Source organism: Aulonocara sp. 'chitande type north' Nkhata Bay, linkage group LG6, assembly GCF_057382095.1.
Source record: "Aulonocara sp. 'chitande type north' Nkhata Bay isolate Kocher_YH1m ecotype deep benthic linkage group LG6, A_spYH_male_GT1.1, whole genome shotgun sequence".
In the NCBI taxonomy this organism is placed as follows: Eukaryota; Metazoa; Chordata; class Actinopteri; order Cichliformes; family Cichlidae; genus Aulonocara; species Aulonocara sp. 'chitande type north' Nkhata Bay.
In genome coordinates, this window is record NC_141349.1 from 3,274,433 (window position 1) to 3,300,672 (window position 26,240).

The window sequence follows — 26,240 nt, forward strand, 5'->3', positions numbered from 1 at the left end:
CAGACTTCAGCTGGAACAGGACAGGCGAACAGTTAGCTAGACCTACATCTGTGGGCCCTGCGGACCACAAAGTACCAGGCAATTTTGAGAGCTCAGCTACTGCATCAGGATGATCCATTCTTTCCCTGCCATGTATTCTGGAGATTTCTTTATGTTCTAAGATCACTGCATCGTTGGACAAACAAGTTATGCGATATATTTTACATTTTGGTGCATACCAAACGTTTGGAATTTGGGTGCTTTGCCAGCATGCGTTGTCCAGCGCCCGCTTGACCATTGGTCCCAGATCTCTTGGCCCATGACCCTCGTGGACCGCCAATGTAATGTGAGGGGCTGAATCCTCTCCCACATTGTACCAAGGCAGTTGTTCATCAGTAAATTTCACAGCCGCGGCCACACCTTCTGGTCCAACATAAATGTTATGTGTTTGCACATTCCACGTCTGTCCCTCAAGATCAGACTGGAACTGTTCCCGATAGATATCGTTATCTTCCCTATCATAAAAGAGTGTAACGTGGAAAGGATCTCGCGGGAGGGAATAGACGGCCAGACTCATTATCCAGGGTTTCCACAGCTGATAATGTCTCAGAATGCCTTCTTCCACTAGCCTCCCCCAGTAGATTTTGGCAGTGGGTTGTTCAGAGTTCTGGACTAAATATTGAGTCTTTGAAGGTGATCCCAGTTTCACAAGCAGGTCCCTGCCCATGAGATTTTCCAGGCACCTGTCAGGACACCACATATTGGTGCTTCAAAGTCTGTTTTCCCAGCTGTGTCAATGCTGGATCTGTCAATGGCAGTGTCATTGGAATCCCGGAAAAGCCTACCACATTAACTGTGTGACAGGAGAGTGTTGCACTGTCTGGTGTGTTTTTCAGTGTTGAGTATGTTGCTCCAGTATCCACCAGGAAGGGCAATTCAGTGCCTTCCACGGTCATTGACAGCATGGGTTCTGCCGTCCCCACGCTGTTCAGTTTCTCCGGGCTCCGTCAGTATTGCTCCCTCTCCCAGCTCCAGTTAGCTACTGGGTACTGGGGGGCTGGTGCTGCATTCGGGTTTGGAGCTTGATGTGCTCCCCTGTAAGCAACTCTTTGTCTTGGGCCTCCTCGTGCCTGGGGTTGATAGCCTCGCCTCTGATAATTTCGCTGCGATTCAGGGCATTCTCGGGACCAGTGTCCTTCTGCTCCACAGCTGTAACAGCCAGTCCAAGACACATTATTAGGATTCCCTGGATTCCGAGCCCTTTGTCCTCCCCTCACGGATCCACCACGCCCTCTCTGCGGTCCACCGGTCCCCCAATTCCCTACGGGTTGACGCTGCCTTGGTGCATTGGCGGGCCAACGGTCATCAGGGTAGAGACCCGGATCCTGATCTGGCCAGTCAGGCACAGGATCGGGCTGAGGCCTTGCCACCATTATAGTCTTATTTAGTTCTTTCGGTTCTTTTTTCTTCGCATTATATTTTTCGCGAGCCTCACCCAGCTGCAGCCTAAGCAGCTGCGCCTGTACTTCATCTAACTCTTTCTTTTGTTTGTTCGTCAAATCCTGTTCCTGCTGAAGTCTGTGGGTCACATGTCTCTCCCACTGCACCGAGTCTGCAACGGCAAAATCTGGGTTCTTTTCCAAGTCAACTGCAACCTGGTTGGGCAGCCCTGCCAGCACTGCCGAACGAAACCACGCTCTACTTTCACCCTCCTTCCCCGGATGTATTCCTGTTCCTAACAACCATTGTTCCTTTGCTTTAGCTAAACACTCTCTGGGTTTCTTTTTGGGATCCCAAATAATTTTTGGAATGGCTCCAGAGTTAGGAGTTGGGTACTTCTCCCGGACTGCATCTGCTAAGTCATTCTGCACCTCATGGTATTGTAGGTCATTTGCATATCTGGTTGTTTGAGCTATCTGCTCTACATCTGCTAACCCACCACCCAGCATACAACGTCCGGCCAAAGCGCGAAAGTCGCCCAGCGCTAATTCTTCTCCTTCCCAATGTTCTCCCTTGGTTATTGGTGGAAGTTGTTTAACCAATGCTTCCAAATCTCTCACCTTATAGGCGCGATAAACTGGTTCGTTCTTTGGACCTGCTATTAGAGGCAGACTTAAACCAGGGTCAGGAGCTCCTTGTTCAAAACTCACTTTTCTACTCTTTGAGCTCTTAAATATGGGCCGTCTCTGTGCTTGGTCTCTCTTCACACTCCTTTTCCTCAAAATTAGGCTTGTACTTGGTTGAGGTTCAGCTCTTCCATCTTCGTCCTCCTCATCGTCTTCTTCTTCTGATGACGTCGCACGGTCTTCATTCTCCTCTTCTGGCCCTCCCTGCATTACTCTCTGCTTTATAACCTCCAATGCCGTTAATGCCTCTATGGACGCACGTAGGGCCTCATGCATTTGTCCATACACTTCTCCTTCAGTTTTTAACACCAAGCTCAGAGGTATTTTATCACCCAGCCCTTTCTGTTGGGATGTAATAGGTTTACTTACCTCAACCTCCATCGCTTGGCACTCTTTCTCTGCTGATTTTAATACTCCAGGGGAAGCCAAGCGAACAGCTTTCTTAAGCTGTTCAAGCTGATCCTTCAGAGGTTTGCATCCCCTTTTCCCACTAGGTGTCGCACCCGAGCTGTCAGCCATTCTCTGAAACACAGACTTACCTCTTCCAATGGCGTCGGTCGACTCCACCTTCTTGGTCTAGGTCACCCAGACACGCTTAACTTTCGGTTTCAGTCTTCGTCTCGCTGTTCTCGCAACCACTGGCTCCTCTTCCCCTGCTCGGTGATACACAAAGTTTAACCCAGCACTTTAGACGCTGTCCTCGCGTTCTCAAGCGTTGACACTCAATCAAAATTATTCGCCCTCAAAGTGTTAATATATGACACCAGCAACCCTTATGCGCAACGCGCTCACCTCCGTATACTTACCTCTCCAATAGTTCCTCGGATTAGTGTTTTTTCATTTATTTTAAACCCATTAACGGCGCTGCGCGTCCCTTATATACTTTACAGCAACACACCCTCAAGCATCCCGTACTAATAAATCTAAAACCACGAAATCACCTTTATGTCATTATGTCAAAGCTTTCTCCATTTTGCACAGCCTGCCACAGGTTTAACAAAAAAATCGCTGCCCGAGAAGGCTCCCACATATCAAACGCACACGCACACATACAATTTCAACCACGCACTCTCAAGCACATTTGTCTCCTTTAAATCTACTAATCGCTTGGAGACATCTCCACAGATAATTACATTATTTCCCAAGCAAGCATATCAGAATCAAAACCGTCTAGTACCGACTCTACCATAACCTGAGCAAAGTGGGCGGCCTCTGTGGGCTCCCAATTTGGATCATTTTCATGCTCAGTCATCTCCTTTAAGCCTTGAAATAGAAATAGACAACGTTGTATATAGGCATTTAGCTCATGCAGCTCAATCTCGGACCACACTGTCATCTCATAAGGTGAAACACCTTCCTCAGTCACTATGTGACATTTACAGGTCACCTCTAGTCGACCCTCTTCCTCTGCAATTTGTATGTTACAGGTTGCAAAATAAATCACAGGCATGTTTGCTTATTCTATTTAAACAACGATTTTACAGTATTAAATGGGACTGTTTAGTGCATGGGACACAATATAATCATTTATTGTTAAAGCGACAAATGTCAAACAGGTTCTAACAGGTCCACTTTATTGCGTGCTCATTGAGTTACTTCTATTAAAGCTATTTAACAAGTTCAATTTACACATACTCATTAATCTGTCACGCTTATTAGTGGCTCATGGTTGCTTAAAGCCTATGTCTGACTTGACCACAGAGTTAGAGCATCATTCAATCCTCTCAGGATGACCACTCCACTTACTCTGCATCCAGTCAGCTCATGAATTAACAACCCTTGCAGACTGTAACCCTTTTATTTTTTGTTTATGCCTTCAAATCCACCTTAAATCTTCTTTACCTAAACGTTGGTTTTAAACACAAACAATTCTTATATTCTATTTTGAAACGCTGTCACCATTCATATATTTACAATGTTATTATTTACTAAGCCAGCATTTTAATTGCAGACATTTATCCACCTTTGCAAACAATAGTTATAGAGCTGAATGACACACAAAACCGAAAGCATAGTCCTCTCATGCGCTCTGCATCAGCTGCCTCATTTGCATGCACACACACTCTTCATCTAAGAATAGCAGCAGGCAGTCAGTGCATTGCTGACTCGACCCACAGAGATCTTTTTTATTACAGAGACGTCTTATATTTACAACTGCACAGATTTTAAACCTTTTAACACCTATCGAATTTCGACAAATTTAACATAACCGTTTAACCGATAAACTCCCTGAGTTTTTTGCGATCAATTAACCAGTATCAAGACTTTAACTGTTTCTGGCCTCATTTCTAAAATCCCTAACTCAATTTAAAAGCGTCAACCAACCCAAACTTTTTTGAAGTTTTAGGTTAAAGTTACACGCCCGAAGTCCACTTCTGCTGGCCAAAAAAGCGCAGATACCGTTTCAAACGGTAAGGAGACTCTAACTCCTAGCTTAATTCCGGGATGCCCTGTACCCCACAGCTAAACCACACTGAACTAACCCTCTTCGCCGAGAGGTCAATGTCGCGCGTCCACGACAAGGAGGGAGCGTAACCTCCGGGCTCTGCGCTTCCTAGCAGACTCGAACTGCCGTTCTAGAATAATTTATAATATTTTGAAACAACAATCAACACCCAAAACAAGTGTATAACTGAGGCAGATCGACCCTGATGGACAATGGGGACTCTAACCCACACATTGACCCACAAAGGTCTGACCTAATGACCAACCGGGACTTTAACCCACAAAATGACCAAATACCCTACCAAACTACTTGAGACTCTAACTCAATTTCTTTGGGACTTCAACCCAATATTTAAACTTTTTCCTGGCAGACTCAAACTGCTTTAGCAGACTTTACTGCTTTCATTTCTTCTTAGCAGAACTCTAACTGCTTCAACTCATGAGATTTTCATCAAAATCAAAACAGACATCCACCAGTAACTTCAGTGAGTGGACTTAAATTTTATCATGTCCAATTTGGCACACTTTGGAAATAATTCAACAGGTAGTGCCTTACCTTTTGGATAAGCCGGCTTATGCCCACTCACTTCAACCACTGGAATTCATGTCTGCCCGTCTGACCACCTCGGACCACCGCTCACACCTCCACTTTTCTCCCTTACTCAACCACCGGACGAAGCCCCCAAATGTTAAGATTCAAGAATTGAGAAAGGGTACAAGAGGTGATCGAAAAATAACCACACTGGTCCGGCCGGGTGAAGTCAAACGAAGATTTTAATTCACATGTGGGAAGATCACTGAACACAGCAATTGATCTTCGACTTACTAAAGCACAAACAATTATTTTATAACATCAGGGTTTGTTTACTGACGCCCCTTCATGCGTCACAGATACATTTTATACATAGATCAGATCAACATCATCATGACTTTTCACCTAGAAAATCATCTTCTATTTTCATGGCTAGCCCTTCCTGTCTACCTTTCAGTTCTTGTCTTGTTCCTCTTTCTTGCCGAGACACCAAGAAACGGTTCCTCTTTTACCAAGACAATTTTGCAGTTACAGCCAAACATAACTAACCTCTCCTCTAAATAAATCTAACTTAAAGTGTGTGTGTGTGTGTGTGTGTGTGTGTGTGTGTGTGTGTGTGTTGACCTCACATGCTCTTTGTGTCACCTCTTCACCTACTGTCTGTGTCTCGTCCTCAAATGCTCTTTCTCAATTCACCTGTTGCACTTCTGACCTTTTACCAGACCAGAAGCTCACTGAGACTATGTGTATGTCTTCTACTAAATAAATGTTTTAACCCAGAACCTCTACTAAAACCTTAATACAAGAATATGAACATATAAAAGATAATAAAATAAACTGATATAAGTGTTTTGTAAGCATGTATTGCAATTCCTTCTATGTTCTAGTTTTCCCTCAGCATGTATCACCTGAACAGTCACGTCAGTGAGGCTTACGACCTTTAAAGAACCTGAACATCAACTCAAATAAGCACAGATATGCAATATGTATAAAATAGTTATAACTGCACCTGAAATACAAAGTTAACCTCATCATAAACATCTTAAGGCCATCTTAAAGCTATCTGTTACATTGTTAAAGCAATGACCATACTGCAGATTATATTATGCTGGTAAAATACTTTTTGTTTATCCCCACAGTGGCCATCTGTTTTTCCAGCTCTAGTAAACACATCCAACCCCATTCAAATTTCAAATCTGCTGTGTGACTTGGTCAGTTTACATTTTTTTTGAAAATTCCAGGCATGCACCATTAGTCAGTAATATTGCCATATGACCATTTAACCAGAATATTATTCTTGTCATAGTGGAATGGCTTCTGCAAAAGCATTTAGACCATCAAGGGACACTGACAGCATTTCCCACAAGCAAACAGAACTGTATTGATTGAATTTACAATAAGCATGGAATCAATCAAACTGCATCACATCCATCACTCTGGACTGGAAACCATCCCATTCTGAATAACAGCACTGTATTGTTTTGATCTATCAGCCTAATCCACTCTGTGTGTATGTATGTTTTCCTTTAGTCATTTTCAAATGTGTGTGTGTGTGTGTGTGTGTCCTCTCCAGTGTTCTGTCTTAAACCAAATAATTGCCATATATAAACACTCTGCATACGCTGTGGTCTCCATCCCCTCCAATCATCAGTTACTCAGCTGTGTTGTTATCTTTATAATCAAGCATTGCACTGTACATTGTAGACAATGAACAAAGACCTACACTTTTGCATAATAGGATTCACCAATCATCAGAGGTGGGACCAAGTCCTTGTTTTGCAAGTCTCAAGTAAGTCTCAAGTCTTTATCCTCAAGTCACAAGTCAAGTCTCAAGTAATGTCAGGCAAGTCAGAGTCGAGTCTCAAGTCACTGGTGTAAAAGTCCAAGTAAAGTCACAAGTCTGAAATTTTGAATTTCAAGTCCTTTCGAGTCTTTAAAAAAAAAAACGAAAAAATAATGTTGCAGTTATGCTAAATGTAAATATTAGACCATGTAATTTTTAAATCTGTGTTTTTCTCAACACATGACGAAATAGTGAACGTAGAAAATATACACAAATTGTGAAATTGCACCTCTATAAAATGCAGCTCAATTAAACCTAGCTCCTAGAATAATTTTCACCGACGGTTCTGAGATAAGCTGCATGTTATTCTTGGATGCGGTTGTAGGACCGGCTTTAAAATCGCATGACAAAAATATCATACATATTAAAAAAAACTGTATCACCAACGTAGCCTGGACAACATTTGCTAGTTAGATGAAGTCAGCTATCTCATCGTAGCATATTTATATGCATATTTATAATCATACGGTTCTTGGAGTGAGTGCATACACTCATGAAAGTTTAGTAACTTCAGGTCACTGCAACAAGCCCAGGTACAGTTTACCGACGGATGGGTGCAGGACCTTGAAATGCACCGTGTGGAAAGTAAAGACCATCGTACCTATCATAAGTTTATCAGTCTCACAAATCGTCGTCATAAATACACATTCGTTAACCGTTTATTAATATAACCTTTGAGCTCAATGGTAATTAATTAGTAGTGGAAATAATTTCTGGTTCGCATTACAAAAATGTAGCAATGACAATAATACTGTATGCTGTAATCGTACTGGCTGTTTTATCCTGTGAATAAAAGTATATGTTTTTGTCAATGTACCACAATAACAGAAGCGAAACGCAATATTGTGTCAGGACAATTCACTATTTATGCACAATAAACAAAGGAGCATAGCGCGACAATTTCTGTTCAGCGCCAGACTTGCTTGTAACCTATATCACCAATTATGTTATGAAAATGACGTATTAACTACAACAGCAGACTGACCTTCGTGTAAATGCTTGGAGCAGACTAACCTGTGAGCTGGAGTGTTCTGGGACGTTATATTTGGTCTTTGAATGGCTGCAATCCAGGCCATCCGTCGCCTCTTTGTTACTTCGGAAACATGGCTCGAACAATTTCTCTTCAACGACGTAATCCGATAACAACCGATCTCTTTACCCGTCGGCTTCCCGTGGCTGTCATGCGACCGGCTATTGCAGTTAATAATACAACAGCTTCTTGACATTTTTGTATTTCTTTTTATCGCTGTGTGACTGATTTCAATTGAAAGCCTGCGTGCGCTAGTACCTCTTGCCACAAGTTCCCAGAATCCTTTGCGGTTTTACCCCTGAATGACGTCACATTTTCAATTTCTATATAATATGCATGTTAAATTTTATATTTGGGGTGAAATATCAAGTCTTTTCAAGTAAACCGGTTCAAGTCCAATTCAAGTCCCAGGTCATTGGTGTAAAAGTCCAAGTCAAGTCACAAGTCTTAGAACATTTTTTCAAGTCAAGTCTAAAGTCATAAAATTAATGACTCGAGTCTGACTCGAGTCCAAGTCATGTGACTCGAGTCCACACCTCTGCCAATCATCATAAACCTTCTAGCAAGAAACAAGAAATATGAGTGTGAGTAAGAGAATGGGAGAGTTGATAAAATACAATAACCACACATCATAATGATGCATATCTCCCTAAAAGGAGGGAAACTATTCAGCAAGAAGGAAACGCTGTTCAACAAGAAGACAGTATTGGGTAAGATTCAACCATATTCCTGAAAAGCTAAAATCACACCAGAATAAGAATAATCCAGTCCATGTACCACTAAAAGTCAAATCACCCATATACATAAGTAGTAATGCTGGCATAGTGGCCTAAGTAATTATTAGCAGACAGCTTCTCGAAACAGCTTTAATGAGTGCACTTATTTCTTGTCAAAGCAAGATAAACTAATTGGTGACAACCCCTAACTGGCTTAAACTAATTGTTGTACCAAGTAAATCTATCTCTAATTTGCAGCTGACATTGTTGCCATTGTTACCACAGAAGAAAATCAATGTTCTTCCAAGTTTTGGTAAACAGTCAGAAAAACAGACTGGCTTTATTTGAGCTTTGTCCAAGCCCTTCAGTTTTCTATTATCTCTGTTTTATCTCTCTAGCGCCAAATGACAATAACAATTTTCTCAAGGCACTTTATATTGTAACGTAAAAGCCCTACAATACTGCAAAGAATACAGAGAAAACCTCAACAATCATATGATGACCTGTGAGCAAATTCCCTTTTCAGAGGAAGAAACCTCTGGCAGAACTACGCTCAGGGGGATGATCTGATATCCTCGTGTTGGTGTTGTTCCCAGACCATCATGAAAATGTTGTTCCAGGTTCAACATTGCAAGTGACCAATCACATTGTTGTGACGTTATTCCTTTGCGCGCCAAGCCATTCGTGCATTTATGAAATTCCAATGTTGCAAGGACAATATCAATTCTGCTTACTGTTTATTAAAGGGTTACGGTTAGGGTTAGGGTTAGGGTCCGTTGATCGGCGGACAGAGGCGGTTTCACGCAGCTTAAGTACAGTTTTTTGTTTCCCGAAGTCGCAAAAGTATGACGTCACAACATTCTGATTGGTCACTTGCAATGTTGATCCTGGAACAACATTTAGTATGATGATCTGGGAACAACACCAACACGAGGATATCAGATCAACCACGCTCAGGGAGGGGCGGCTGGGGTGAGTGGAGGAAGACAGGACAAAGACATGCTGTGAAAGAGAGCCAGAGATAATTAAATGCAGAGTGATGTATAAACACTGTGAGTGAAAAAGGTGACGGAAGAAGAAAAACAGTGCATTACGGCAAAACCATCAAGTGTTTAGATTTTTCTTTTTTTCAAATAAATAAATTAAGTGTTAAAAAAGCATACTGCAAAAATGATTTTGTTTTTAACTTATTTTAATTTTTTAACACGTGCACTTCAGTGGACATTAGGAGTTCATTGACTGCAAATGTGAAACAAACCAAATTCGAGAGCTGATTATGAAAATTAAAATCTTTGTAAGCCGGATATGGTAAATATACTGGTTCTTATGTATAGTGCCTTTCTACTCTGAGCACTAGAAGCACTTTACACAACTTGCCTCATTCACACATGGACTTTTTTCTATGTTCTATGTAAGTGCTTCTATCTACCATTCACACACATTCATACTCGGAAGGATGCATGGGAGAGGAACTTGGGGTTAGTATATTGCCCAGGAATATTTGGCATGCAGACTGGAAAAGACAGGAATCAAACCACCAACCTTTCAATTATTCGGTAACCTGCTGTACCACCTGAGCTACAGATATCAAAGCATGTTTAACATAATTACATAAACGCATCATAAAAAAGTAGATCAACTTAGAAGTCACTGACATTTCGCTAGCTGTAGGCCACTGCTCTAGGAACAACTGATTACACTGGGCTTCCTATTTCACAAAAATCCAATCATTTATGATACCTGAGGAAGCACTGTGTTTTCTTGGAGACACAAGAAACATTTGGCATTTCGCATATCTCACATATGTTTTACTGTTGCGCCCAGGCCTTCTACACATGGAGGTCCCTGGATTGTTAACCATTTCAGTCAAGTGGACTGAACCATATTTTCTTAATCTCTTGTCTGGTTGAAGCTTCCTTTTCTTTATTTCTGGAGAGAACTCTTCATCACCTGAATCAGTCAGACCTGTTTCACATGTTTGCCCCTTGTTCATCAGTTCCTCGGACAAGACGAGCTTGAACTCCAGGTACTTGGAGGGGATCTTCTCAGCTCGTTTCAAGACCTCGTAGTCTTGTCAGTACTGAAGCAGGGAATTGATAAAGGCCAAATCAATGCGATTGTAGTATGGTGCGAACAGTCCACTTCTTGGTCCGGCAAGATATTCTGAGAAGAAGCTAAGTATGTGATCACATAGGTCAACCCCTCCTATGTTGATATTATATTCTGCAACCATTGCAGGTCTTGGGACTTGGATTTGCCTCTATTCTTCTTTTGACCATCTGGCATAGATATCTTGGGGCTAAATTCCATGAGCAGTGTCATGACAAGAGGCTTGTTGTCAATCCATTTGGCAACTGCTATTTCATCAGGTCTCTATACAATCATTTCTGATGGCCCTTTTGTTCTCAGGATGACGTCAGCGTTGAGGTGGCACTCTTTTGGGATTTAAATCTTTTAAATTGTTCCTATACCAAGTACGGATGGGTACTGGTATCCGGTGCCATAATGGCACCGGTTCTGACATAAACGGTAGTAACCAGACCAAAAAGCAGTGCACATTTCGGTGCTTTTTTTTTTCCTGAGATGTCATACACTTTGGATTCTAGCCGATCATTTTACCTTTGCAAGGGTACGTACGTTCTTTTAGAGCAGAGCTACAGATGCCCAAGGCGAAGCAGTCAAAAGTCTGGCTGTTAGGTTTGTAGCTTGAACCTATTCGCTGGAACGTTAAGACAATATAATTACACTGCAAGCAAGACGCAAGTAGGCAAACTTCTTCATGGTACTCGTGCACGGGAGAGACTGGACAGAGCGCCGTCCCTTCGCTTGACCCCAGTAGCTCTCGTCCGTCCTCCCATACACTGTCCTTTTATTGAGGTTACATGAATATGCATAGGTTCATTAACATATAACGTCTACATACACAAAGAGTACCTTGTGTGTGTGTGTGTGTGTGTGTGTGTGTGTGTGTGTGTGTGTGTGTGTGTGTGTGTGTGGACTGCTGATCAAAGGGTCAAACATCCTTGGTCAGGAAGAGGGTAGCCTCCCCCTCCCCCTAGATGGTTCATCCTAGATAACATGGTGAGGAAGTCCTGCAGTTCATCTAAACAAAGAGCACTTAGACTAGAACAGACGCAACTACGTTAATCCTACCATAAAACAATAAGACACGGTATGACCTCTCATGCTCCCAAAGTGCTGTCTAATACACACAAAGTTTGCAGACTATCAAGGATCAAAACCTCTACCAATCTACAACTAATTACAAAACTCTAAGCATATATAAGTAAATATTTCTAAGCATAAATGACAATCAACAATACAAATCTAACATTTCCCCCCTTTTTGACCTTTATGCTTGAAAAGTTCCCAGGTATGAATACCTCATGTCTGACAGTTTCAATGCAAACATTTTTATACTCAGCATACGTCAAATCACCCTAAATTACTGAAAAGGTACACAGTTCAACAAATGTATTAGCAGTTATCCCATTCCTCATTGATCTCATCTCATGGCAAACTGCATCCTATGAGCAAACAAAGAAATTGTTAATTTAATAGTGAAAATAAGAAGATAACATTTTCAAAAACATCTCAGCTTGGTGGTGCTTCCTCCGGGTGTGCACATCACATGTCTCTCTGCAGAGTGGTTTAAGCTCTGCAGGGCGTCATGAATGTCTCTTCCAGTTGTTTCCATCACTGTCCATAGGACCAGAGTCCAAATGTATGTAGAATAGACATTCAAACATACCAGTTGGTTTTGTTGTTCGTCAACATGGGTCTCAGCTATTTCCAAGCTGCAGACTTCTCAGCACTCTAGTTTTATGGCCTCTTACCAGCCCCCATCACCTGACTTCAGACCTTCGTCTTGTGAGGGGGATTTATGACTCCTTAATTGTCCACGCTCTGCAGAAAAGCTCTCTGTGGAAAGGGTGCTGGGTTCCGTCATCTTACTGCTGTTATGATCCCAGCAGCCTTCAGAGTGTCATCGTATGCACAGTACAGTGGCACAGCATTAGATGATGTTCATAGGAAATTGCTGTTATCACCACCATAGCTTCTGGTTCCTGTGCTTTTCACAGAATCATGATGTCATCCTCGAACTCCTTCTGCGCTGTCGATGGAGCCCTCATCCCTCGAGTTTTCATATCCCAACGCTGCTGAAGATTTAAGGCAGAGCACGTCGTACACCTTAATTGTCTTTCTCAGCGTCAATATTGAATGTTTCATTTTATTTAACATCTTGCTGTGGGAAGTCTCCTCTTGATCTCCTGGAAGCTCAGTAGCACAGCTCTCTGTGTGATGTCTGCTGTGCTGAAGATGATCTCTGATCCTCCTGAAGTCTCTCTCCTGGCCTCAGCTCCCATCCTGTGGACGATCCTCTCAGGCACTCCTTCTCGTAATGCATAGTCCTGATTTTGGGCCTGCTGGATCTGTCTCTCTTAGGTGAGAGTTGTCATGTGTCCATCTCCTCTGCCTTCCTCCTGGTTCAGCTGTTTCCGGCACCAGCTGGGGTCCTATAAGGATGAGCGTCGTAGTCAAGGTAACCAAGAGGGTCCTGGTCGCACACAGGTCCGTCACGCCTCGCACTTGGTTGCCCTAGAGTTGATCAGAGGCTGGAGGTTGAAGTGCGAGCTTACCCTACGGGGGCTCAATCAGCACTCCCCCCTCACCACTGAAACAACCAAGTGTGAGATTTCTCTATTGTGCTGTCTTGAGGGTGCCGGGGTTTCCTGGGCCCTCGACCTCTTGCAGTGGCTCTGATAAATCCAGGAGGGTCTCTCGCTATTTTGCAGGCAGTTAAAATGGTCTTTGCTGTGGCTCCAAGGTCTGATCTCATGATGGGCCCCAACCAGCTTGACCTTTGACCTCAACCACTGCCTGGTCCTGTCAGCTATGCGCTTCTCACTGGGCCTCTGAAGATTTCTCAGGAGATTACTGCTGCACCTGTATTTCCTTGCTAGGAAGACAAACTATTTGGAGAGCATGTCAACAATCATCAAACCACATTCTTTAGTTCAGTGAACTTCACTTATAGGCCATCAAAGCCTCATCTGAACATGGGTGCACCACTTGCATAGGTTTAATATTTGTAAATAAAACGGCTAATCACACAAATCACTGCAACAATAATAGTAAACATTGCTTAATGTTACTCCTTGGACCCCACCTCTTGACGCATGGACACACCCATGCGCCAACACACCAAACCTGGATTCCTGTCTTAAAGAAAAAGATTAGCTAGATCATATCCCAGGCAACATCAGGGCATCTCCTCCCCTGGAGCAGCACCACCCTGGACCTACAATCCTGCAATAAAAATGTTAGTGTGTTTTGCATATTAAGTATGCTTAACACCGGGCTCTCCCAGGAGCCTGCATACACACCATCATGGCCTGGAAAGCAAAATCTGGAAGTAAAATCAAACTTCATACCTGTAAACAATTGTATCATAAGAACAATAAGCATTCAACACTAGCAAGACAAGTGTCATATGCAGGTTTTCTCAAATCAGTAAACTACAATTATTACCATAAGTTGCCTCAGACATGGATCATCCCATGTACTCAGTCAACAGTAATGTAATCAGTGACTTCTCGTAAGCAAAGTCACTCCACTCATATATTATTTATGGGCTCAAGAGTGGCCAGCAAATGAGCCCATATTAACTATTCCATAACACCACATCTCTTATTTGTTTGTCTCATGTCACTTGTCCGCTTCTGCTGAATCTTGTACATGCAGTCTCAAAAAACAAACATTAGCAACACACATTGATTATCCTGGTGGGCAGGCGTCGGCCATCCACATTCCAGAGGTGCCATAAAAACACCATGAAGTTAGCCATCCCTAGCTGTAGAAAGAATGTCATACACATATAAACCCAGAAATCCTATAGTAAAAAAAACATTAACTAATCCTCTTATAAATCACATGATCAAACACATGAAAAACTGCAATGCTGTAGAAAAGAAAATGCAAATGTTAGCGCTTGCGCAGGCGTATTGCATACTTTGTCACCATTACCTCTGTAAGCAACACAAGGTAGTGAATAACACACACATAGTAAATTCACAGACAGAGAAAATGGCATTTAAAAGATTAAATCATCATGCAACCTCGAATGTTGCTGTCATCTTTCTGCTCCTGTAACAAAAACACATAAAATCATCCACCCTTTTGTCCTGTCTAGGTGGAGGTTAAACTTGAGTCGTGGTCAAGTCCTGTCAGCTTTTACCAGTCAGTCAGTTTGTTTTTATTCTATTTCCATTCATTCATTCATTCATTCATTCTTTCTTTCTTTGCTGATAGTGGAACCTATCGTCGCATTTAGTTTCCACTCTCAGCAAAATGACGTCATTTCAAAAAGAAAAAGAAGTTTAGATAGGATTACATCGCTGAATCCTTTTTAGGACAGGGACTCTCATTTAATATTGTCCCAATAAGTAGCTTTCTCCTGAGCCCATTTCAACGTGGAGAAAACTCACTTGTAACAGCTTTCTCGACAGGTCGTATAGCACTTTTAATTCCCGACGTGCAGATCTGCTTAAAGAAAAGAAATAGACAAACAAAATCAGTGCCTGTTCAAAAAATAAAAATGAAAAATAACAGAGATTATCAAACCAAACTTTCAGTGCACTGTGAAAGTATCAAAATAAAAAGGCCTTGCTAAGTCATGACACAAACTCCTCATCAACTTCACAACAGGAGAAGAATCCTCAGCTAGATTCACTCCAAACCAACCATCAGCTGCACCACTCACAACATAAGCCTAATGTCTTCTTTAACTTATGAGTTTAATCACCAGGTCTGTGTTCTTCACTCATTTAGGCCACAGATCTATTTTATTCAGTTTTCCTTTTTTCCCTTCATCATAAAACATGTGACATGCTGTCATGCACTTCACAAAAGAAGTTTGTTCTGACGTATTCAGAGTTGTGTATCTAAATACAGGATTCACTCGCACATCAAAACAGGAAACTCAGTGTTTTAGAGTCTCCACTCAACACACAACAAACTCCAACACATCTCATTCACTCGTGCTAGAATTCAATCACCTTTCATTAATCTAAAACCGATCAACTAATTTGCATATCAGCTATTAACCCACTAAGTTGACAGGACGACAGAAAAGCATGTTCAAAATAGTATCACAAAAGACAATTTCCCTCATACAGTAAATTACATGTGCTGCCTCAATCAAGCAGGAAGCTTCTCCCAATTTACCATTTTAACAACTAAATTTATTGTCTGATCACTGGTTGGTCAAACCAGGATCTTTTTTCCCACAAAAGTTAAACTGTTGTCCTGCAACCTGGAGAGTCAATTTTTTGCATTGGATAAATTCAGTATTTAATAACAAGTGTCTGCTAAATTGACACTATTTTAACACTGATGAAAGATAACAAGCTAATTTTCATTGCATGGGTGTTTGTGCCTTTCCTACACATTTCTCTGCTATTATTTAATCATTTCTTAACTAATGTGCTATGAGTCCACTGGTCTTTGCATCACACTAAGTGACTTGGACAAGATGATAAACAGACTCACATGCTGAAGATGTTGTCTAATCTTCATGAGCTCTCTTGTGTTTGTGTTAGTAGGGTTAATGCATGTTCTGCTTGTGTGTGTGATTTTGTATATGATGTATATGTTTTTTATATTTGCATATATCCAGACTCCTCCTCAATTTTCCAACTTAAGCAGTCAGTTTTCTTTTCCCCAGGTTTGCTAACCCAAATTTTGATTTCCCACATTAAATAACAGCATTCCTCTGTGTTCTCACCTAGTCTTCTCACTCTGTTGTCCTCTCACTCTTTTGTCCTCTCCCACTTCAACAGTCCAAACAGCCGGCAGTTCTCCTTCAGCTTTGTCCTGTGTTCCACTGTCTCTTCTTGCCATTTTACTCCACAGGTGGCAAATGTCAAACTCCAACTGTTCAGTTCTCCTCAAACGTTTTCTTCACATGCACAGTGAAGTCACAGCCTGTTGTAAACACAGTGCCATCCATCCGATCAGTCAGGATGATGGGTTTGCTCTTCTTCTCTGATACTGTTTGTCCACATTGCTGCTGCTTTGCTGGGACTCTTTGCTCAGGACTTGCTGCTGTCTCTTTATCATGTTATTGCTTTGGAGCTGCATTCCTTGTCTTCAGGGAGGGGTGAGAGCTTGCTTGCTTGTGAGGTTGAGAGACACATGGCGCTGTAAATAAGTCAGCCAGAAACTTGGCCTGCATGTTTCCAATGATGTTAAACTATAACTTTCTTCCGACTGCTGCATGTGGAAAATTGATTCAGGTCTGCTTTTCACCTGAAAGTGACAAACTAAGACATTTCATTATTATCATCACTGCTTAATCAACACACATCTCTCTCTCTGTGTGTGTTTTTGTGAACAGTCTTTTCTTAAAAGCAGAAAATGAAATTGTAGTTGTTTTTGGCTGATCAACACAAAACCTTTTTCCTATGATTTTTCTTTTTCACTCTTTTTTTTCTTTTTTTTTCGTTACAATAGCTGGTGACCTGCAGAATCACCGCTCTCACTCACAATCAAAGGCAATTACTTTTACACAGCGCACAAAAACACGCGACATCACACAGTAGTTGCATGCTCTGCCCACAGTGGCAAAGTCTTACACTTACATATTCAACACAGCTTCTCCATCATGTATTTTCAGATGTTTCATACAGGGTTGAGCATATTAGTTGTTTTCACAGGTGTGCTGTATATCTCAACAATGGTTCATAATAAGACGACAGTCTTCCACACAGGTCAAGTGCCTCTATGCACTTCATGAGTTTAAATATTTACCTATATCACTTCTCCTCACATGTCATTGTACTGAATTTAAGCAACCACAAGTTTAATGTAGGTTACTTTTAACAACTATCCACCTCAATGGTTTGGCACACAGGCTGTTAACATTTTGTGTCAGGAAGGGGTGGGGGGAAAGCCACCCACCAGAGCACAGCTGCTGATGTGGGCTGGCCTTTTCCACACACTCTTCAAGGCTGGTGTGTTTTCTGAAAACTTCTAACATTTGAATCTCTTCCATTTATAAGCCTGCGATTAACCGCACGGCTCAGGTCCGCGTGAAACCCGCGCGACCGCATTCGCGTGCACCCACGCAGCTGTGGAGCCTTCGCTCTCTCTCTTTTATACATAAATACTTTGTGCTGCCAGGAGCAAAGTCCAGCACAAACGTCTTTCTCCCTCTAACTCACTCTTGGTTGCTTAGAAACCCATGATAACAACAACAGTCGGTGTTACAGACCACGTGTTCTGCTCCGCACACACTCACACAACAACAACAAAAACGACGACGACGACAACAATGACAACAACACAAAATAGGCCTACTCCGGACTCACACCGGACCGCTCGGGACCCTGACCCAGTTGTGGGACGCTCACCCACTTGCGCGACAAAACCCAATGAAGGGACGCTCAGGACACACACCCAGGGCGATTTCAAAACCGGACACTCACCGGACGCTTGGGACCCTTGGGCGATTTAACCAAAACTTCTTTTTCGGGACACTAACCCAGTTATCGCTCCACAAAGCAGCGAACTTCTCAACGCCTCACAAAATGGCGGAGACTGCACAACGACACGGTTATAGAGTCGGCCTCTTTAAACTTACTTGGCGTTGCTTAGCGTGTAATATCAGCCTGAATCCCGCCGATCGCCATTCATCGAGGAGAAAGACAGACAGCGAATCCACAGGAACTTCCTGGCTGACATCAGTCTTTCAGCGTGCCTCCCCCCCCTCGGTGAATGCGATCCCAGGGAGCCGGCATCGAAGGACCAATTAATGTTAGGTTTGTAGCTTGAACCTATTCGCTGGAACGTTAAGACAATATACTTACACTGCAAGCAAGACGCAAGTAGGCAAACTTCTTCATGGTACTCGTGCACGGGAGAGACTGGACAGAGCGCCGTCCCTTCGCTTGACCCCAGTAGCTCTCGTCCGTCCTCCCATACACTGTCCTTTTATTGAGGTTACATGAATATGCATAGGTTCATTAACATATAACGTCTACATACACAAAGAGTACCTTGTGTGTGTGTGTGTGTGTGTGTGTGTGTGTGTGTGTGTGTGTGGACTGCTGATCAAAGGGTCAAACATCCTTGGTCAGGAAGAGGGTAGCCTCCCCCTCCCCCTAGATGGTTCATCCTAGATAACATGGTGAGGAAGTCCTGCAGTTCATCTAAACAAAGAGCACTTAGACTAGAACAGACGCAACTACGTTAATCCTACCATAAAACAATAAGACACGGTATGACCTCTCATGCTCCCAAAGTGCTGTCTAATACACACAAAGTTTGCAGACTATCAAGGATCAAAACCTCTACCAATCTACAACTAATTACAAAACTCTAAGCATATATAAGTAAATATTTCTAAGCATAAATGACAATCAACAATACAAATCTAACACTGGCTGTACTTCACAGCAAAAGATGCAAACTCAGCAGCCTGCAACAAGTGCTTTAAGGTGATACTGGGATACTGTGCAAAGGAGGTAACACCTTGAATCTGACGACGAACCTGGTGACACAGCGTTTTTTTAAAAGCCGAGAAAGGCACCAAGTTAGCACTTCCCCCAAGAACCCGAAGAGTAGAGTCCTGGCCCCTAGCCCTGCCAGTGTAGCAGAAATGATGACGGGTGATGATGACAGCAGCAACCGTTCTTTTCTGCGTGAGTAGCTTAATGTTATTCGTGTGTAATTTACGTTGAGTAGACTAACCACATTATTACATTAATGCATGTAAGGTAAACTAGCAAACACCATCGTAGTTACATGCGGCTGTCATCTTGTTTGATGGCAGATGCTCCCTTCACCCCTGGCCAAAAAGGCTAAAATGACCAAAGAAAAAGTGGAAAACAGCTAAACAATGAGAGGTTTTTGGACAAAGTTTGTGTTTTTTCCATTGTTTAAGCACTGCGTCCAGCCAAGAGTGATACCATATATCCCCTATAGCTGCAGAAAAGGCTAACATTGTTATCTTTTTACAAAAAAACAGCTAAACATGAGAGGTTTTTGGACAAAGTTTGTGTTCTCCATTCTTTAAGCACCGGTTTGAGCACCGGTTTGAGCACCGGTTCGAGCACCGTTTAGGCACCGGTACTGTTTCAAAAGTACTGGTTTGGTTTGGTTGGGTATCTAATAAAACCTAAACGATACCCGTCCCTAGTACCAAGCAGACCTCTTCTTGAAGAGCATCCAGAAGAATGACGGTAAAATACATATCAAAGTAAACCAGTGATCCTCTGGGAAGTGTCGCTTAGACTGCATTTCCACTTATTCCCATCTGTTGGACTTCAGTGAAGCTGTTCTTTCCACCTGGACTTCCACGAATGAACACCTTTAATCCTGTTTGATTTGGCTTCCCAGGCAGAAACTGGCAAACTGGACAACAGCCAGTAAATAAAACAATGTGTTCATCAAAACAAATCATTGTTGGCCTATGTAGGTTGGGGCAACCTTTTGAGGACTCTCTTTAGAATTGGTCAGACTTTCACAAGGGATGCTTTTTCTTTTCATTTTTTGGGATATCCAGATATCCAAACACAATTCACCAGAATTAACATATTAAATATTTTTCCAGATATCTAAGATAGCGTAAAAGTTCTAAGTGAACTATCTTTAGAAGATAATTCAATTTACTCTAATACATTTCTGCATGTTACCTATACATTTTTTATTCAAAATCGAAAATTCCAGATCCCTACATGTTGGTTTTGGTCCAGATAGGATGATGGCATGGTTCAGCTGACCCTGGGCCTTTTTCCATTACTCCTGGCCCTGCTTCTTATTATGCATTTTATGGAAGAAAGAAAGGAAAAGCCACACCCTCACACATGTGACATCATTCTAAGGGGACATCAGGACTTAGCAGTGGTATGTATAGTATGAGAGAGACAAGCAAAAAAATTAATTTGCACTATAGTGCACAAAAAGAATTACATAGGAAGCTATATTTATTGCAGTGTAACTAAGGGAAGATTCAGGGTCACCTGATCCAGCCCTAACTATATATGTTGAATTTGTATTGTTGATTGTCATTTATGCTTAGAAATATCTACTCATATATGCTTAGAGTTTTATAATCAATGTCATGTTGGTACAGGTTTGATCCTTAATAGTCTGCAAAGACTTTGTGTGCATTCCAGGGTGTTCTGGCATGCACACACAACTTAAGGTCAGGAGAGAGGTTATATCTGCTCTTACTGATTTATGGTATAGGAGGACACCTACACTGTAAACCCGAATCAGTTGACTGAACTTAAAACATTTGTGGAAACTGATTACCTCAAAAGTTTTAAGTACACAAACTCATCTTTTCTAAGTATGGGGTACTCAAAATTTGTATTTATTGTTAACTTAAAAATTTTAAATTATATTTTTATTTTATTAATTGAGCTTTACTTAAAAACTATATACTTTAATTTTAATATTTTTGTGTTTTTTGTAGTTTACTATTTTGATCCAACACAATGCAATTATATTACAAACTAAACGCAAATTATATGATTATTAATTAAAAGATATTTATTATTAAATGTTTGAGTGTAGACTAGTAAAAAAAATTAGAGAAATTCATTTACTTTACATTTTGTTTATTTAACATTTTTTATGGAAATGTAAAAACATCACTTAGTGTTTTTATAAAACCACTAACATGGACATTGGCACCATAAAGTGAGCATTATAAATTCAATGTAGAACATGTATCTTTTTATAAAATCACAAAGGACAACATCAGTCCTAATTGCATCTTTCTCAAAATACATAAATTCAAAATAAAAAGTCAAATACTAATCACATTTGTTTGAAAAAGAAATGAAAAACAATTTTATAAAATGGGTACAAATAAAGATGATCATCTTCCAAATAACCAGAGCAAAGTTAGGTAAACTGATGAAGTTAAATCCACCCAAATTCTGTAGTAAACTTAAAGTGCTTTAAATAAAGTGCTTAAAACGAAGTGCTCAGTAACAGAGTGCATGTCCTAACAAACATTGCCTTATATTCCTTCCAGAACTACTCTTTCAGCAACAAATCATTTTTAAGAGCATGTAGGCAGGGTTTCAGAGGTTTGCCGTCAACAAGCCCCATGAAGATTTTTTGGACAAAGGTAAATGTGTGAACGAGCTTCCTGGGGTAGTCTAAATGCAGAGCATAGATCAAGCCAAACAATAAGGCAAATGCATCTGCAAATCTGGGAATATCACGCATCACCAAGTCGCCTTCCACCACAATGGCCATGCTTGAGGAAGTAAAATGGACTGGACTGGTCTGGGAAGCGCCGTCGGTAACCACTGTGAGAAGGGCAACTGGAGTGTCAATGAGGGTCGACTCATCCAATGTGTCCGCCTGGAATAGACACAGTATCAATAAGTAAGGTTGGTTTGAGAGAATGTGACAAGCAAGACCTGTAATCTAGCAAAAAATTCAGCAGTGTAGTGGGTTACTTTGTAACGGGTTAGGGTACTCTACTTTTTTGAAAAATGTACATTAACGCGTTAGCTTCTTGCATTACATAATTAGTATGTTTGTTATTTTTCTAAAAAAAAAAGAAAAGAAGTCATTTTTATTTTATGACTCTCAAAAAGAAACTAAATCTTGACTTCAGCCTTGTTTTTGGGGCCACCTGCAGCGTAGCCGAAGTGCTGTGATACGCCTGTGCCCTGCTCCTGACCCTGTGTGTGTGTGTGTGAGGGTTTTCTAAAGAGAGGGTATTTTGCTTGTACAATTTGGTAGCTGCTAGGGTATTAAATTGTATTTAAAAAAATCCATGGTGTTTTATCTCACTGGCAGAATTTAAGTGATGCAAAAATACACTTACATTACATGTCTTAAAGAATTCTGGGTCCTCCTCCCGCAGGTATACAGGAAGGGCACGAAGCACTGCAGTGCGTTTCACGTTGATATCAGGCGCCTCCTAAAAAGGGAAAAGAAAAGTTAATTGAACACAAAGTTTTCAGGTGTCATTCTTTTGGGGAGAATACATGTATATGAAACTGCATGACATGTGACTCTACATAATTTTGGAGACATTTCTTCTAAGACACAACCTTTCTGTCTCTTATGACAAAGAGTCTGTATCTTACTCATTTGACAAAAATCCTACACAGTATTTTAAAGTAACATACCAGATCAGAGCTGTAATCTGTATAAAACACAGATGTTCAAAGCAAGGAAAAATTGAGTTTTTATCAGTGAAACTTTTAATTTGTGTTAATTTTATCATTATCAATATTCACCTGAAGATCATAATGATTCAGGATGGTTCGCAGAGCCTCTGATATCTTGCCAGTCCGTGCAGCCTTCTGTCTGTATAGAGCCATAAGTCGTGGTGTGTGTCTGTCAAGTTCAGCGTAGAACTGGTTCCGCAGGTTAATGTTTGTGACTCGGTGGAACTCCGCACAAATCTAAAATAAAACAGGACAAAAACATCCAACATCAAGCCAAATTACTGACCAAATTTACATCTTATCATTAAAGAGGAATTGCCCAACTTCTGTCTAACCTTGCTTTATAGATGTCCTATGAATTTTTTTTTCTTTAAATTGGACCCGAACCACAAGCACAAGTGTATCACAAAGCTGAAATATATTTTTGTTTGTTATCTATTATTTATTTATGTGTTATTTATTTATTATCTGAATCTGAAGAGATCTGCTGAACTTGCATTGTTTCATGTTAAACTGAAGAAGAAAAAAAAATCAAAGCACAGATACCTGAGAGTCAAATCGCAGAGCAGGCCATTTCTCTAAGAAGTTCTTTACCATTGGGTTGTCTTGAACAATTTCATGGCGACGAAGTGCAAAGGTAGTCTGCATCAGTTTTTCAATCATTACTTTGTTGGGCTCAGTCTTCTCAACCTCATTTTTTATCTGGACTCTCATATCCTCCAAACTGACCTGATCTTCTCCTCTTGGAAAGTTTGGGAGGTAGTTCACCTCAGCTCTTCTGGCTCTTTTTATGTTTGAGTGGGGATGCTCTCCTTCAGGGTTGTTAACACTCCTCCTGCCAGCGTTGACAGACACCTCCACACATCCAGATCTGGCTAGCTTGGTGCGATAATTTCCCATCTTGAATTTTAAACTGGTCTTCCAACCATAACTTCCATTCCTACTTCCAGGCTCTTTAAGACATGGATGAGTGGTAACAAGAGCTTCTGCTGCCAAACCGACATCTCCATCACTCGGATAGGCTTTGAAGGTGTGCATCACTGAAGCCATGGTCTCCAAGATGTTGTGCTTTTGGGCTCGAGTCAACTTCAGATGTTTTCCAGACATCTCAAAGGCTCTATTTCCCTCCTCAAGGAGATGTTCAACTTCGTAAGAAAAGGTAGGTACTGGGAAAGTGTCAGGCCAACACTTCAGACGCTGAGCTAAAGGCACATGAGGAAGGATATCTGTATCAGAACTTGCACAAGAACTGACATCACTTTCAGATCTCACTACTTTTAGTGTGCCCTTCTCCAGCAACTCTTGAATATCCAGTAGGCAGGTAAGTTGCCCATCAAAGTCGGGGTCTTCGTATTGTAAGGTAAACTCAAAGTCCAGCCTTGGGTTGAGCTTCTCACGGAGTATGGTGATTAGTTCTTCCACCGACTCAGGCCACTTAGTTAGAGAAACCTTCACAACAACATCTGTGGTGAGGTGAACTCTCAGCAGGAACTTTTGGGATACTGCCATCATCCTATGAATAAAACAAGGAATGGAGATGATTTTTAAAAAATGAATCGTCTCATATATAAAAACACTGTACATCATACCATTAACCTTATTATGGTCAGTGATAATTATATACTCAGCCATCATTACAGCTTTCAAAAATTTCAAAAGTACACTGTACATTTCATGACAAAATAAACACTTAGCATGGTAAAAAAAAACCTTACAATTACTGCTGTTTACTTTGAGTGCAGTCTTGAATTCTATGGCCGATCATCCAACAGTCCAAAACATAGGTAAGAATTTCAGATGTTACAAAGTCACAGGCCATCATTCCATTTAGTCATGGTAAACAGTAACCCTCTTTTAGTTTTAAGTTTTTACCATATAATCAACATTGTCTCACCATGTATAAATTCTGTTAAGTTAGAAAAAAAAAAAAGAAAAAAAAACCAAAAGCACAGAATACATATGAATTTACACTGCAGTTATTTTAAAAAACCAAGCCAAACTGCGGGATAAATCTTTGCAAAGACACATTGTTATGCAATAGTACATAATACATCAGTGAGATACTTGTAATATTACACAGAACTTCTACTTACAAACTACTTCTTTTACAGGCTGCTGCTTAAGATAGAAGTTGCCACTGCTAGCTAAGTCACTTTTGAATGATGCTAATGAGAAGAAGAAAAAAACCCGGCCGAACAATGAGGCTGCTGTTGTAAAAACGCCAACTTTCTTGCGTTGGCAATGGGTCGTTAAAATATCACTAAGACACTTTCTTTATGTGCAATTCTTATTAAAACTGTTTTAATCGGTTAAAACTGTAAAACTGACGATATCATCGGTTTGAAAAAGAGCGCGAACAACAGCGAACAACAATTCACTACCTGGGTCTGTGCTGTTTAACACAACGGCGCATTCAAAAACAAGTTAATGGCTGCAACATATTAATATACTTGCTTTTTTACGGAAAAAATAAACATAACGAAGGTTCCGTTTTACTTACAAGTTTCTCCAAATGTGCTCTCCGGTCGCTCGAGAAGGGCAGCCATATTGAACAGAATTTTCTGTCAACGTCGTTCAGGTTAGAGAGAAAACGTCATGATGTCATGACGTACAAATGCGGAGCTCGAAAAAAAAAACATTTACTCAAAAATCATAATTAAAAAAGCAGTATTTACTCTTAACTTCTAAGCCATGTACAATTATAACTGTTTGAATCGTTAAGAGAACAGAAAAGTTTTAAGTTGTTTCAACTTTGTGACGCATTTTAATTGTTGTATCCACAAACTTTATAAGTCAGCTGGACTGTTGGGGTTTACAGTGTACTCTATATCTGGTTAAGTATAAGAGCCTTTTGTTTAGATGGACTGTTAGACTCCTGGCACCAGCTTTGGGGAGTCTTCACAGGGTCACATCTTGTTCAATGCTTTTTGCTGTGTAGTTGAATTGTCTTGAACGTTCCAGCGAATAGGTTTAAGCTACAAATCTATCAATATACTTTATCAAAAGGGAAAGATTTAAGCCTATTCTTAAAAATGGACAAGGTGTCAACCTGGGAGCTGGTTCCACAGAAGACTGGCCTGAAAGCTGAAGGATCTGCCTCCCATTCTACTTTTAAGTACTCTAGGAACCACAAGTAAGCCCAAATCTGAAAACGAAGTGCTCTAATGGGGTGATACAGTAAGATAAGATAGGGCCAAATTATTCAAGACCTTGTATGTGAGGAGCATATGAAAGCCCATTTACGCCACAAAAAAAAGGAAAACTCGAAGTTTTGACTTATTTTCTCGAAATTTCCACTTACTAACTCGAAATTCCGACTTATAAACTCAAAATTTTGAGAAAAGTAACTCGAAATTTCAAGTTAG

General features: G+C 41.0%; 2 protein-coding genes across 3 annotated transcripts; both read right to left on the bottom strand.

Annotated features, from left to right (window-relative positions):
- Positions 1-986: 986 nt before the first annotated feature.
- LOC147327003 (uncharacterized) lies at positions 987-2,624 on the bottom strand. Its single transcript, XM_086297458.1, has one exon. The coding sequence runs from the start codon at positions 2,622-2,624 to the stop codon at positions 987-989; it is 1,638 nt and encodes a 545-aa protein (XP_086153584.1).
- Positions 2,625-21,671: 19,047 nt separating this feature from the next.
- Positions 21,672-25,617, bottom strand: LOC147327004 (uncharacterized). Of its 2 annotated transcripts, none has more exons than XM_086294605.1 (4): positions 24,472-25,617; positions 22,945-23,064; positions 22,527-22,622; positions 21,672-22,054 (listed from the first exon to the last, which is right to left on the bottom strand). In XM_086294605.1, the coding sequence occupies exons 1-4, from the start codon at positions 24,544-24,546 to the stop codon at positions 21,722-21,724; spliced, it is 624 nt and encodes a 207-aa protein (XP_086150731.1). In that variant the 5' UTR covers positions 24,547-25,617; the 3' UTR covers positions 21,672-21,721. The 2 variants fall into 2 exon arrangements, with proteins under 2 accessions (XP_086150731.1, XP_086150730.1); XM_086294604.1 differs by lacking the exon at positions 24,472-25,617 and adding an exon at positions 23,422-24,070 and having other exon boundaries at positions 22,945-23,112.
- Positions 25,618-26,240: the final 623 nt, after the last annotated feature.

What these genes read in the sequence shown, in the direction of transcription:
- LOC147327004 (XM_086294604.1), bottom strand. Translation starts at nt 23,982, where the DNA reads ATGTCTGGAAAACATCTGAAGTTGACTCGAGCCCAAAAGCACAACATC. An exon ending in CTCTGCGATTTGACTCTCAG is followed by an intron (nt 23,113 to 23,421) that starts GTATCTGTGCTT and finishes GTTTTATTTTAG; the next exon opens with ATTTGTGCGGAGTTCCACCG. An exon ending in TGAATCATTATGATCTTCAG is followed by an intron (nt 22,623 to 22,944) that starts GTGAATATTGAT and finishes TTCCCTTTTTAG; the next exon opens with GAGGCGCCTGATATCAACGT.
- LOC147327003 (XM_086297458.1), bottom strand. Translation starts at nt 2,624, where the DNA reads ATGGCTGACAGCTCGGGTGCGACACCTAGTGGGAAAAGGGGATGCAAA.